Below are 15210 nucleotides of genomic sequence, written 5' to 3'. Positions count from 1 at the left end.
TGGGCAAAAACTGGAAGCATTCCCTTTGAAATCCGGCACTAGACAAGGATGCCCTCTTTCACCACTCCTATTCAATATAGTACTGGAAGTTCTAGCCAGAGCAATCAGGCAAGAAAAAGAAATAAAGGGTATTCAAATAGGAAAGGTGGAAGCCAAATTGTCTCTATTTGCAGACGACATGATAGTATACCTAGAAGACCCCATCGCCTCAGCCCAAAAACTCCTGAAACTGATAAGCAACTTCAGCAAAGTCTCAGGATATAAAATCAATGTGCAGAAATCACAAGCATTCCTCTACACCAATAACAGACTTAAAGAGAGCCAAATCAAGAACGAACTGCCATTCACAATTGCTGCAAAAAGAATAAAATACCTTGGAATACAACTCATAAGGAACGTAAGGGACCTCTTCAAGGAAAACTACAAACCACTGCTCTACGAAATCAGAGAGGACACAAACAGATGGAGAAACATTCCATGTTCATGGTTAGGAAGAATCAATATCGTGAAAATGGCTATACTGCCCAAAGTAATTTACAGAATCAACGCTATCCCCATCAAGCTATCATTGACTTTCTTCACAGAACTGGAAAAAACCACCATGAACTTCATATGGAACCAAAAGAGAGCCCGCAGAGCCAAGTCAATTCTAAGCAAAAAGAACACAGCGGGGGGCATCACACTACCGGATTTCAAACTATATTACAAGGCTACAGTAATCAAAACAGCATGGTATTGGTACCAAAACAGAGATATAGACCAATGGAACAAAACAGAGGCATTGGAGGCAAGGCAACATATATACAACCATACAATCTTTGATAAACCTGACAAGAACAAGTAATGGGGGAAGGATTCCCTGTTTAACAAATGGTGTTGGGAAAACTGGCTAGCCATGTGCAGAAAGCAGAAACTGGACCCCTTTCTGACACCTTACACTAAAATTAACTTCAGATGGATTAAAGACTTAAACATAAGACCTGGCACCATTAAAACCCTAGAGGGAAATCTAGGCAAAACCATACAGGACATAGGAGTAGGCAAGGACTTCATGACCAAAACACCAAAAGCATTGGCAACAAAAGCCAAAATAGACAAATGGGACGTAATCAAACTCCACAGCTTCTGCACGGCAAAAGAAACAGTCACTAGAGTGAATCGGCAACCAACAGAATGGGAAAAAATTTTTGCAGTTTACCCATCTGACAAAGGGCTGATATCCAGAATTTACAAAGAACTCAAACAGATTTACAGGAAAAAAACAAGCCCATTCAAAATTGGGCGAAGGATATGAACAGACACTTTACAAAATAAGACATATATGAGGCCAACAATCATATGAAAAAATGCTCATCATCACTGGTCATCAGAGAGATGCAAATTAAACCACATTGAGATACCATCTCACGCCAGTTAGAATGGCGATCATTAAAAAATCTGGAGACAACAGATGCTGGAGAGGATGTGGAGAAAAAGGAACACTTTTACACTGTTGGTGGGAGTGTAAATTAGTTCAACCATTGTGGAAGACAGTGTGGCGTTTCCTCAAGGCCTTAGAAATAGAAATTCCATTTGACCCAGCAATCCCATTACTGGGTATATATCGAAAGGACTATAAATCATTTTACTATAAGGACACATGCGCACAAATGTTCATTGCAGCACTGTTTACAATAGCAAAGACCTGGAATCAACCCAAATGCCCATTGATGATAGACTGGATTGGGAAAATGTGGCACATATACACCATGGAATATTATGCAGCAATCAGAAATGATGAGTACATGTCGTTTGTAGGGACATGGATGAATCTGGAGAACATCATTCTCAGCAAACTGACACAAGAACAGAAAATGAAACACTGCATATTCTCTCTCATAGGTGGGTGATGAAAAATGAGAACACATGGACACAGGGAGGGGAGTACTAAACACTGGGGTCTATTGTAGGGAAAACGGGAGGGCCAGCAGTGGGAGGAGCTGGGGAGGGATAGCCTGGGGAGAAATGCCAAATGTGGGTGAAGGGGAGAAAGGAAGCAAAGCACACTCCCGTGTGTGTACCTATGCAACTGTCTTGCATGTTCTGCACATGTACCCCAAAACCTAAAATGCAATAAAAAATTAAAAAAAATTTATATTAGGGGCAATAGTAAATTAACAACAATAACTAGTAATAGAATAGAACAATTATAACAGTATACTGTTAAAAGTTATAAGAATGTGGTCTCTTGTTCTCAAAGTTTCTTACTATGTATACTGTACTTACCTATTTTGGACTGTGGTTGACTATAGAAAGCAGAAACTGCAGAAAGTGAAACGGTCATTAATGGGGAATTCTGTGAAGCCTAGTCTGTTGTTTTAAAATCTATTAAGCTTGTAAAACCATTTTGACCCACTCCTCATGAAGTGATGAGAAACCTTGACTCTGTCATCCTTTCTTAGTTTCCTTATTTTAGTAAATGGCACCACTTTTCACTCAGTTGCTAAAGCCAAAATAAAAGATGTCCTTGATTCCTTCCTTTCCTTCAACTCTCAGTATCCATTTCACCAAAGAAGTGTTTGTCATTTCTGTATTTCAATAAACTTTAAAATTATCTACCTTTATTTCTCTGCCTCTGGGTTACATCCTAGTCTATGGCATCATTCTCTTTTGCCTGGAGAGTTGTAATACCATGTAACAATTCTTTTTGGTTTTTTGTTCTGAGATACATTTTTTAAAAAGTTTTATGAATGTATTATTGATATAAACTAAATGAATTAACTGTGATAGTGAAAATATGCACTTTCATAAGTTTTGACATTGTCATTCATGACTCATGAAGACATTTGTTATCCCCAGTAGTTTATTTGGGTACCTTAGTAATCCCTTCTCCCTGTTGCTTCACATCTTTTACACCTATCCAAAAGCAGCCACTGATCTGCTTTGTGTTGCTATAGATTAGTCTGTGTTTCTATAGTTTTAAATAAGTCATCATATAGCATGTTCTTTTTTGTTGTTTGACCTCTTTTCCCTCAGCATAATCATTCTGAAATTCATCCATGTTGTTTGTTGTGTATCTATAGTTCATTCCTTTTTATTGCAGAGTAATATTTCATTGTATGGACATAGCACAACATACTCATTTAGCTGTTCATGGGCATTTGGTGTTTCCCTCCAGTTTTTGGCTATTCCAAATATACTTGCTGTGACAGTTCATGTATAAGTCTTTGTTTTGACATATACTTCATTTCTCCTGGGTGCAAGTAGAATGACTGGATAACATGGTAGGTATATGCTTAAGTTTTTAAAAAACTATTTTCCAGTGATATTTGTATCATTTTTACATTCCCATTAACAATGTATGAGCATTGAAACACATCCTTGTCAACACATGGTACAGTCAGTCTTTTAAAATTTATCCCATCATAGTCAGTGTATAGTAGTATCTCATGTTTTTGGTTTGCCTTTCCCTAATGACTAATTATTTTGGCATCTTTTCATGTGCATATTATCCATTTGTGACTCTTCAGTGAAGTGTTTACCCTTTTTATTACTGGTTACCTTTTTGAAGTGCAAAAGGTTTAATTTGATGATGTCTGACTTACTAATTTTTTCATGCTTTAATTGTGCTTATGGTGTCAAAACGAACAAATCTTTGCCTAACCTAAGGTCATGAAGGTTTTCTTCTGTTTTATAATTTGAGATGTTACATGTAGGTCTGTGATTCATTTTGAGTTAGTTTTTATGTGTTGGGTGTGGTAGGAATCTGAATCCATTATTTACATTTGCAGAAAGGAATATTTTTTTCTTGCTTAATTGCTTTGGCACCTTTGTCAGAAATCAGTTGACTGTAAATATAAAGTTTTTTTTTCTGGAATCTCAATTCTGTTTTGTTGATTTTGTTAGTAGCACACCGTTTTGGTTACTGCAGCCTTATTGTTAATTTTGAAATTAAGAAGTATATTAGTCCAACAATTTGTCCTTTTTCAAAAATGTTTTGACTTTCTTAGTCCTTTGCATTTCCATATAAATTTTAAGTTCTGCTTGTCAGTTTCCTCAACAAAACCAAAAGCCAGAAACCAAACCTATTTGGATTTTAAGAGATTATTTGAATTTATAGATTAATTTTGATAGAATTGCCATCTTAACAATAGTAACTTTGCCAGTCCACAAGCATAAAATGTTTTTCCTCTTTCATCTTCTTTAATTTCTTCAATAATGTATTATGGTTTCCAGGATATAAGCTTCGTTTCTCTCTTCCTAGTATTTTTTTATGGAATTGTAAATGGAATTACTTTCCTAATTTCATATTTGGATTGTTCGTTGCTAGTGTATAGAAATACAATTAATTTTTGCATATGAATCTTGTATCTTTTGACCTTGACAAATTTATTATTAGTTCTTGTAATAGTTGAGTAGGGTTTTTTTTATCATGGTGGTATAAATTATCCATAAATAAAGATATTTTTACCTATCTTTTCAATCTGAATTCTTTTTTATTTTTTTTTTGGGTTTTGAACGTGGTCTTAGCCAAAAGGCCAGGGAGCAATGTTTAAGCAATTTTTCCTTCTCTTTCTTGCTTACCTTCTCTACTTAGAGCCTACAGTACAATGCTGAATAACAGTGGCAAGAGCAGATGTGCTTATTCTGTTTTAGGGAAAGCATTCAGTCTTTCACCAGTAGTTATAATGTTGTCTATAGGTGTTTCTGTAAGTGTCCTTTATCAGGTTGTGGAAGTTATTGTTTCTAGAGCATTGAGAGTTTTTATCATGAATTTTGTCAAGTGCTGCTTCCATGTCTCTTGAAATTTTCATGTTGGTTTTTTTTCCACCTGTTAATATATAACAATTTATTTTCAGGTGTCTAAGCATCAAGTATTAACTGCTTGGTGAATACCCTCTCCATATATTGTTGGATTTTGTTTGCTAATATTTTATTGATAGTTGTTGTGTCTATACTTATGAAGAATATTTGTTCAAATTTTTCATTTCTTTGTGGTTATCTGGATTTGGTATCAGGATAATACTGGCCTCATAGAATAAGTTGAAAGTTTTTCCTCCTGTTTTATCTAAGAATTTGTGGGGGTTTGATTTTACTTCTTTTCTAGGTATTTCTTTGAATTCACCAGTGAAGCCATCTGCACATGGGCTTTTCTTAGTGAGAACGCTTAATTACCGGTTCATTTTCTTTACTTGTTATGGTCTATTCAGATTTTCTAGTTTGTTCTTGAGTCTGTTGTGGTAATTTGTGTTTTTCTAGGAATTTGTCCATTTCCTCTAAGTGGCATGTTTTGTTAGCATTAAGTTGTTTATAGTATACCTTTGAAATCCTTTTAGTTTCTGTAAGATTGGTGGTGATGTCCCTTTTTTAATTCTAGATATGCGTCCTTTTTTTTTTTTGTTGAGTGTAGCTAAAGATTTTTCAATTTTAGTGGTTTTTTGAAAGAACTGAGTTTTGCTTTAATCAATTTTCTTATTGTTTTTCTGTTCTCCATTTTTTAAGTTCTACACTAATGTTTGTAATTTTCTTTTTCTGCTTGCCTTGGATTTAGGTTACCCTTCTTGCTCTAGTTGCTTAAGGTGCTAGCTTAACCGATTCATTTTATATCTTTCTCTCTTAGTACTGCTTATATGTCAACTAATGATTGGTCAGAAGTTGTGTTTAAACAGCTAGACCTAATAAGGCTTCCTCTTGTATGCAAGACCTCACATTCAGCCAAGGATGAATATATACCTGAGGCTCTCTCTGGTCTCTCCTGAGTGTACACACAGCCTTATACACGTATGCATCCTCCTAGATTATGACTATTTGTTTTCTTTATCTCTCTATGAAATTTCTTCATGTTTTTTGCTTGCTCTAGAATATTACAGCCTCAGGGAGCTTCAGTGTTGGACTTCCCTGATGATTTGCCACTGAAAATATGGTTGTTATTGATGCCCTTCCATTATGGGGCTCTCCGATCTGTAACACTCATGGATCTCGGGGTGAAGTGACAGTACAGCTCCAGGTTACAACTCTATGGACACCTCCTATTTCTACTAAGGCTGAGTACTTTTCTTAAAGTACTGCTTCTCAGTTTATTGTGTGCCTTTGGCTACTTCACACATTCTGAAATGGTTGTTTTTGTACATTTTTTCTGGTTCTAACATTGTGTTTAGGGGAGAGTCTTAGCCAAATTGCTTACTCTACCATCTCAGGGGGTCCTGCCCCACATCAGTTATTTTTTTTTCTAATGTTAAACCAACCTTGTATTCCTGGGATAAATGTCACCTGTCACAGTATGTGATTCTTGTTATGTATTCTTGGATTTGATTTGGTAAAATTTTGTTAGGAAATTTTGCATTAGTCTTTATGTTATTTTGCAGGTTTCTATTCTTATACTGTCTTGGTCTGATTTTGATCAGCATAATGCCAGTGTCATAGAATGAGCTGGGATGTATTCCATCCTTTTTAATTTTCTAGAAGAGGTTGTATAGAAAGCATATATAGTCTTGTGCTGCATAACAATGTTTAGGTCAACAATGAATGGCATATGTGATGGTGGTCTCATAAGTTTATAATGGATCTGAAAAATTCCTACCATCTAGTGACATCATAGCTGTTGTAAAGTTGTAGGACAACTTGTTACTCATGTGTTTGTGGTGATGGTGGTATTAACAAAGCTGCCAGTCATATAAAAATATAGCATATACAATTATGTATACTACATAATTGATAATTACAATAAATGACTTGTTAATGGTTTATGTATTTATTATACTATTCATTGTTATTTTAGAGTGTGCTCCTTCTACTTAGTTAAAAAAAAAATTGTAATACAGCTTGAGGTAGCACCTTTAGGAGGTATTGCAGAAGAAGGCATCATTATCACAGGAAATAACAGTATCCTGCGAATCAGTGCCCTTGAAGACCTTCCAGTGGGACAAGATGGGGAAGTGAAAGGCAGTGATATTGATGATCCTGACCCTGTGTGGACCTAGGTTAATGTATGTTTAAGTCCTAGTTTTTAACAAAAAGGTTTAAAAGTAAGGAAAAAAAATTAAAAATTTAAAAATAGAGAAAAGCTTATAGAGCAAGAAGAAAAAATTTTTGCACAGCCATACAATGTGTTTGTTTTAGGCTAAATTTTTACAGTAGAGTCAAAAAGTTTAGAAAATTAAAACATAAAGCTACAGTAAGCTAAGGTTAATTTGTTTTTGAGGAAAGAAATTTTTAAAAATAAATTTACTGAAGCATAAGCGTAGAGTGTTTAGAAAGTCTATAGTAGTGTATAGTAATGTCTTAGGCCTTCATATTCACTCACCACTCACTCACTGACTTACCCAAAACAACTTCTATCCTGCAAGCTCCATTCCTTGTGTCTTTTGCAGATGTAGCTTTAAAAAATTTTTTATACTCTATTTTTTGACTATATGTTTTCTGTGTTTAGATACACAAATATAGTTGTGTTACACACTTGCCTAAGTATTGTGCTATAGGCAACTGTGCTGTAGGGAATACTGTACAGGTTTCTAGCCTAGGAGCAGAAGTCCATAATATATAACCTAGGTGTGTAGTTTGCGATGACATCTAGGTTTGTGTAAATACACTCTATGATGTTTCCACAATGACATTGCCTAAGGACACATTTTTAAGAATGTATCCTGTTGTTAAGTGATACATGGTTGCAGTTTCTAACTTAAATCATAAAATTAATCAGTGAATCCATGCGAGTACTGGTGTTCTTTTTGTAGGAAGATTTTTTATTATAGTTTTAAGTTTTTACTAAACACAGGGCTAGTCAATTAGATAATTTGTTCTTCTGTGAGCTTTGTCAGTTGTGTCTTACAAAGAATGTATTCGTTTTGTCTACCTTGTAGAATTTATTGTCATAAGGTTATTCATAACATTCTCTTATTGTTTGTTTGAAATCTTTACCATCTGTAGCACTGTCTTCTTTCTCATTACTGAGATTATTTTTCTCTAGTTATTCTCTATTTTCTTCTGACTACTCTGATTACAGCAATATCAATTTTATTTATGTTATCACAGAATTATCTTTTAGTTTCACAAGTCTTTTAGTTTTCTGTTTTAAAAATTGGATTGAATTATGCTTTTCTATTATTTCCTTTTGTTTGCTTATTTTGCATTTAATTTTATCTAGTTTTTTTCAAGTTAAGAGGTAAGGTCATTGGTTTGAAACTATTCTTCTTTTCTAATGTAAGCATAAATTTAGATTCTTTCACCATAATTTAGAGCTATAAATTTTCTACTAAGTGCTGCCTTTAGTGTATCTTACAAATTTTGAAATATTATGTTTTTATTTTTATTCAGATCAAAATATGTGTTTGTTTGTTTTTGAGGTAGAGTTTTGCTCTTGTTGCCCAGGCTGGAGTGCAGTGATGTAATCTTGGCTCACTGCAACCTCTGCCTCCCGGGTTCAAATGATTCTCTTGCCTCAGCCATCTAGATCGCTGGGAATACAGGTGCATGCTACCACACCCAGCTAAATTTTATATATATTTTTTAGGTAGAGATGGGGTTTTGCCATGTTGGCCAGGATGATCTTAATCTCTTGACCTCATGATCTGCCCCCCTCAGCCTCCCAAAGTGCTGGGATTACAGGCATGAGCCACTGCATCTGGCCCCAAAATATGTTTTTTGTTTGTTTGTTGGTTGAGACAGAGTCTCCCTCTGTTACCCAGACTGGAGTGCAGTGGCATGATCTTGGCTCACTGCAACCTCTGCCTCCTGGGTTCAAGTGATTCTCCTGCCTCAGCCTCCCAAGTAGCTGGGAATACAGGGCCTGCCACTATGCCTGGCTAATTTAAAAAAAATATTTTAGTAATGTCGGGGTTTCACCATATGTTGGCCAGGCTGGTCTTGAACTCCTGACCTCAAGGGATCCACCCACCTCAGCCTCCCAAAGTGCTGGGATTATAGGCTTGAGCCACCATGCCCAGCCTAGACTAAAATAAGTTCTAATTTTTCTTTGGATTTCTTTTTCAGTCCATGTTATTTAGAAATTTGGTGTTCGGTTCCCAGAAACTAAGACTTTCCCATTATCTTTCTTCCTTTGTGGAAAGTGAACATACTTTGTATGATTTGATCATTCCAGATTTATTGAGATTGGTATTGTGGCTAAGAATATTGTTTACATTTAATATGACAATGTATATCTTTGGGTTTAAGTCTGTCCTGTTGCTATTTGTATTTTATCTGCCCCTTTGCCTCTTTTTCTACTTTTATTTGATTTAAGTATTTTTAATGACTTCTTTTGGTCTCTTTTCTTGTTTATTAGCTGTAATTCTGTTCTATTATTGATTGCTTTAGACATTATAGAATATATATTAATATATCACAGATTATCTTCAACTTATACTATCAAGGATAGTATAAGAATCTTACAGTAGTATACTTTTAATTTCTTCCCTCCTTTGGCCTTCATGTTATATTCATGCACTTTATTTATGTGTATGCAGTGTTGTTTTATTTTAAATAAAGCTAAATAAGAAAATGTTTTTCTTATATTTAAGCCCAGTTATTATTTTTAGTGGTCTTCATCATTTTGTGTAGATCTGGTTTTCCATCTGGTGTCATTTTCTGTTTGAAACACTTAGCATTTATTATGTTGTAGATGTGTTGGTTATTGTTCTAATCTTCGTATATTTGCAAATCTTTATTTTGCTCTGTTTTTGGAAGATATCTTTTGACTTGGTGTAGTTTCCAACTAGAAGTGTGCTGTCATTATCCTAATATCTGTATATTTAATATAATTTTTCTCTTAAATCATGATTTTTTTTAACCATTGATTTCTATTCTTTGATTAAGATATTTTTTTCTATTTCTTGTGTTTGGGTTTTGTTGATCTTCTTGGATTTATAGACTTACTATTTTTATCAAATTTGAAATTTTTTCAGCCATTGTTTCTTCAAATATTTTTTCTGACTCTTTTCCTTTTCCTTGGGGGCCTCAATAAATTAGTCTACTTGAAATCTCAGTTTACTGATGCTCTTTTATTTTTTCCAGTCTTTTTTCTTGCATTATTTTATGCAGATTATATTGCTGTATCTTCAAAATTCCCTAATTGTATCTCCTGTGTTGTCTTATCTGCTGGTAATCCTATTCAGTGTAATTTTCATCTCTAGAACTTTGATTGAGCTTTTCTTTTTAATCTTCCATGTATCTATTAAGCATGCTTAGCTTTCTATCTTCTTGAATACAGGAAATATAGTTGTGATTACTGTTTTAATGTTCTTGTCTATGAATTCCATTATTTTTGTCATTTTGTGATCCATTTTTAGTAATTGATTTTGTTTCCTACAGATTTTCTTTTTCTTTTTATCCCTGGTAAATTTGTTGGATTCTATACATTGTGGATTTCTATCTTTATGGTTGTTGAACGTTTTTATTTTCCTGCACCTCATCCTGTAAATTGTTCAGGTACTTGGAAACAGTATGATCTTATTGAGGCTTGCTTTTACATTTCGTTAAGCAGGACCAATAAGCCTTCAGTTTGTAGATAATTTTGCTCTACTGGTGAGGCAATACCCTTCTGAATACTTTCTTGATTTCCCTTGAGTTAGGAAATTTTCCACTCTAGTGGGTGGAAACAAAATTTTCCCAGCCTTAGTGAGCGCCTGAGATTTTTCTGTTTTTCTCATCTTGGGTGGTACTTTTCACAGCCTTTGGCAATTACTTCAGATGCATGTACTGATTAGTATTTAGTTGAACCCTTGAGAAGAACACTCTGTAGATCTCCAGAGCTCTTACTCTTTGAAGCACTCTCTAGCTGGGCTCTGACTGAGTTCTCCTTCCTTGTTCTGTGGCTTTAATATTCTCCAGACAATAACCTAGGAACAGTTGTAGAGTTCTCCTCATTTGTTTTCTCTCTCTCAGGATCATTATCTTGCTTACCTGGTCTCTCATGACTGAAAACTGTTGTCTCATATATTTTGTTCTGCTTTTTAAAAATTTTTTATTGATATGTATTATTTAATATTATACATATTAATGGGGTACATGTGATATGTTGTTACATGCATAGAATGTGTAATGATCAAGTCAGTGTATTTAGGACATACATCACCATGAACATCGATCATTTTTATGTGTTGAGAACATTTTAAGTCCTCACCTCTGGCTATTTTGAAATGTACAATACATTTTTATTAACTATAGCAGCCTACACCACTATCAAACATTATAACTTATTCATTCTATCTAATTATATGTATCCATTAAGCCTCTCTTCATACCCCTTTCTTTCCCCCTGCACATATGCCTGCATCATTTCCAGCCTCTGGTAACTATCATTCTACTCCATCCCCAAGAGTTAAACTCTTTTAGCTTTTACATGTGAGTGAGTACATGTGCTATTTGTCTTTCTGTGTCTGGCTTGTTTCACTTAACATAATGACCTCCAGTTCCATCCATGTTGCTACAAGTGATACAATTTTATTCTTTTTTAATGGATGGATAGTATTCTGTTTTGTAAATTTACCACATTTTTATTATCCATTCATCTACTGAAGTATACTTAGGTTGATTCTGTATCTGCTATTGTGTGTAGGGCTGTAATAAACATTAGGGTGCATATATTGTTTTGATAGTCTGTTTTCCTTTTCTTTGGATAGATACCCAGTAGCAGGGTTGCTGGATCATACTGCCATTTTATTTTTAGTTCTTTTTTTTTTTTTTGACAGTCTCCACACTGTTTCCATAATGACAGTACTAATTTACATTCTCACCAGCAATGTATGAGAGTTCTCTTTTCTCCATGTCTTGCCATTTTTTTAAATAATAGCCATTCTAACTGAAATAAGAGGATACCGTATTGTGATTTTGATTTGCATTTCTGTAATGATTAGTGATGTTGTTCATTTTCTTATAGACCTCTTAGCTATTTGTCTTCTTTTGAGAAGTGTGTATATCCTTTGCCCACTTTTTAATGGGATTGTTTGTGTTTTTGCTGTTGAGTCATTTGAGTTTCTTGTATATTCTGGATATTAGTTTTTTGTCAGAGTAATAGTTTGCAAATATTTTCCTTCATTCAATGGGTTGTCTCTTCACTCTGATGATTGTTTCCTTTACTGTGAAGAAGTTTTTATTTAACATCGTCCTACTTATCTATTTTTTTCTTGTAGTCTCTGCTTTTGAAGTTTTAGTCATAAAATCTTTGCCTAGACCAATGTCCTGGATTTTTTCCCCTGTATTTTCTTCTAATGGTTTCATCATTTCAAGCTATACATTTAAATTTTTAGTATTTTGAGTTGATTTTTGCAAATGGTGAGAAGTAGTGGACTAGTTAAATTCTTCCACTTATGGATTTCTAGTTTTCCCAGCACCATTTATTGAAAGTGTTCTTTTCCCAAGATATATTTGTGACACCTTTGTCAACAGTCAGTTGACTGTAAATATATAAGTTTATTTCTGGTTTCTGGGCCATGTGGCTATTTTTGTATCAGGGTCATGCTGTTTAGTTACTATAACCTTGTAATATATTTTGAAGTTGAGTAGTGTGATGCCTCCAGCTTTGTTCTTTTTGCTCAGGATTGCATTGGCTACTTGGGCCCTTTATAGGTTCCATACAAATTTAGGATTGTTTTTCATTTCTGTGAAAATTTCATTGGTATAATGGTAGGGATTACATTGACTCTGTATATTGCTTTGGGTAGTATGGTTATTTTAACAATATTCATTATTCCAATCCAGGAGCAATGGATGCCATTTGTATCTTCTTCATTTTCTTTTATCAAAGAGTTGTAGTTTCCTTTGTAGAGACCTTTTATTTCCTTAAATTAATTCCTAGGTATTTTATTTTTATATTTTGTAGCTCTATAATGAGATTGCTATCTTGATTCATTTTTCAGATAGTTCATTATTGGTGCATACAAATTCTACTGATTTTTGTTTGTTGATGTTTTGTCCTGCAACTTTACTGAATTTATCAAATCTAAGGGTCTTTTTTGGTGGAGTTTTTAGATTTTTCTAAATATAAGATCATGTCATCTGCAAAGCAGGACAGTTCCACTCCCCCTTTTCCAGTTTAGATGGCTTTTGTTTCTTTCTCTTACCTCATTGCTCTGGCTAGGGCTTCCAATACTATGTTGAATAGGAGTGGTGAAAGAGCATCCTTGTCTTGTTCGATTTCTTGAAGGAAAGACTTTCAGGTTTTTCCCACTCCATATGATGGCTGTAGGTTTTTCATAGATGGCCTTTATTATATTCAGATATGTTCCTTCTATGCCTAGTTTGTTGAATGTTTTTATCATGAATGGGTGTAAAATTTTATCCCATAATTTTTCTGAATTAATTGGTAGGATAATATGTTTTTTGTCCTTCATTCTGTTAATGTTTTGTATCACATTGATTGATTTGCATATGTTGAACTATCCCTGTATCCCTAGGAATTTATAGGAATTTATAAAATAACCATACTACCCTAGGAATTTATAGGGATACAGGGATAGTTCAACATATGCAAATCAATTGATTATCATGTATTATCTTTTTAATGTACTTTTGGATTTGGTTTGCTAGTATTTTGTTGAGGATTTTTGTGTCTGTTCATCAGGAATATTGGCCTATAATTTTCTTTTTGTTGTTGTGTAATTGTCTAGTTTTGATATCAGAGTAATGCTGGCTTCGTGTAATGAGTTAGGATGAGTTTCCTCCTCTTCAATATTTTGTCTAGATGATCTGTCTTATGCTTAGAGTGTGGTGTTGAAGTCTCCAACTATTATTGTATTGGTGTCTCTATTTAGATCTAATAATATTTGCTTTATGAATCTGGATGCTCTAGTGTTGGGTACATATATATATATTTAGAAATGTTATATCCTCCTGCTGAACTGATCCTTTTGTCATATAATGACCTTTGTTTCTTTTAACTGTTTTTGACTTAAAGCCTGCTCACTTTTGGTTTTCTTTTGTGTAGAATATCTTTTCCCCTCTCTTTACTTTCAGTCTATACATGTCTTCACAGATGAATTGAGTTTCTTGGAGTAGCATATAGTTGGATTATGGTTTCTTATTCGTTCTGTGAATCTGTATCTTTTAATGGGAAATTTTAATGTTTGCATTCAAAGTTATTCTTGTTATGTGAGGACTTATTTCTGTCATTTTTGTCAATAGTCTTCTGGTTGTATTGTATTTCTTTTGTTCTCTTATTTCTCTCATTATTTATCTTAATGGTTTGATTTTGTGGTGTGGTAACATTTGAGTCCCTTTTCTTCCTTATCTATATCTTTGCTCTACCAGTTAGTTTTATAGGTTTATGCATTTTCCTGATGGTAGATTATCATCCCTTCACTTAGAGGTGTAAGATTCACCAAGCAATTCTTATAGGGCAGGTCTAGTGGTAATGAATTGCCTGTTTTTTTGTTTTGTTTTGTTTTGCTATTTACGTGGGAAAGTTTTTATTTCTCTTTTGTTTTTGAGGGATAACTTTGCTGGGTATTTTTGGCTACCAGAATATATCATCCCTTTCTCTCCTGGCCTATAAAAATTTGCTGTTAGTCTAATAGGGGTTCATTTATATAAAATTACTTTTCTCTTGTTTTTAGAATTCTTTGTCTTTGTCTTTTTTTTTTTTCTTTTGAGATGGAGTCTTGCTTGCTCACTGCAACCTCTGCCTCCTGGATTCAAGTGATTCTCATTCCTCAGCCTCTCAAATAGCTGGGACAACAGGTGTGCAACACCACATCCAGCTAATTTTTGTATTTTTAGTAGAGGCAGGGTTTTGCCATGTTGGTCAGGCTGGTCTTGAGCTCCTGACCTCAGGTGATCTGCCCACCTTGGCCCTCAGAGTGCTGGGATTACAGGTGTGAGCCACTGTGCCTAATCTGTCTTTGACTTTTGACAGTTTGACGATAATGTGCTGGGGGATAAGACCTTCTTGGGTTGTATCTCTTGGGATCTTTTAGCTATCTGGATCTCTAAATTTCTTGCTAGTCTTGGGAAGTTTTCATGTATTATTTTATCAAATAGGTTTTTTTTATGCCATTAAACTTTCCTTCATCTTCTGAGATACTCAATATTTGAATATTTTGTCACTTTACGGTATCTCATATGTCAACGTTGTCTTTCTACATGTCTTGTTCTTCCTTTTTCTCTTTCTCCTCCTCTTCTTCTTTCTTCTTCTGCTGCTTCTTTTCTTCTTTTTATTCGTCTGACTGGATTATTTTGAAAGACCTACGTTTAAGTTCTGAAACTCTTCCATTTGATCTAATCTATTGATGATTCTGATTA

General features: G+C 34.3%; 1 protein-coding gene across 5 annotated transcripts in view; it reads left to right on the top strand.

Annotated features, from left to right (window-relative positions):
• Positions 1 to 15210, top strand: part of REDIC1 (regulator of DNA class I crossover intermediates 1) — a 119490-nt gene that overhangs the window by 38869 nt on the left and 65411 nt on the right. For 4 of the 5 annotated variants that reach the window (XM_078338916.1, XM_078338913.1, XM_078338914.1 and 1 more), the window contains one exon: positions 1798 to 1881. The exons of the other annotated variant lie outside the window; for it this stretch is intronic. In XM_078338916.1, coding sequence (XP_078195042.1) covers positions 1798 to 1881 — 84 coding nt within the window. The remainder of the gene's footprint in view (positions 1 to 1797; positions 1882 to 15210) is intronic. 5 annotated transcript variants of the gene reach the window in all.

This window comes from Callithrix jacchus, chromosome 9 (assembly GCF_049354715.1).
Source record: "Callithrix jacchus isolate 240 chromosome 9, calJac240_pri, whole genome shotgun sequence".
In the NCBI taxonomy this organism is placed as follows: Eukaryota; Metazoa; Chordata; class Mammalia; order Primates; family Cebidae; genus Callithrix; species Callithrix jacchus.
The sequence above is the reverse complement of the archived record's forward strand: the minus strand, read 5'-3'. Positions and strand labels throughout refer to the sequence as shown.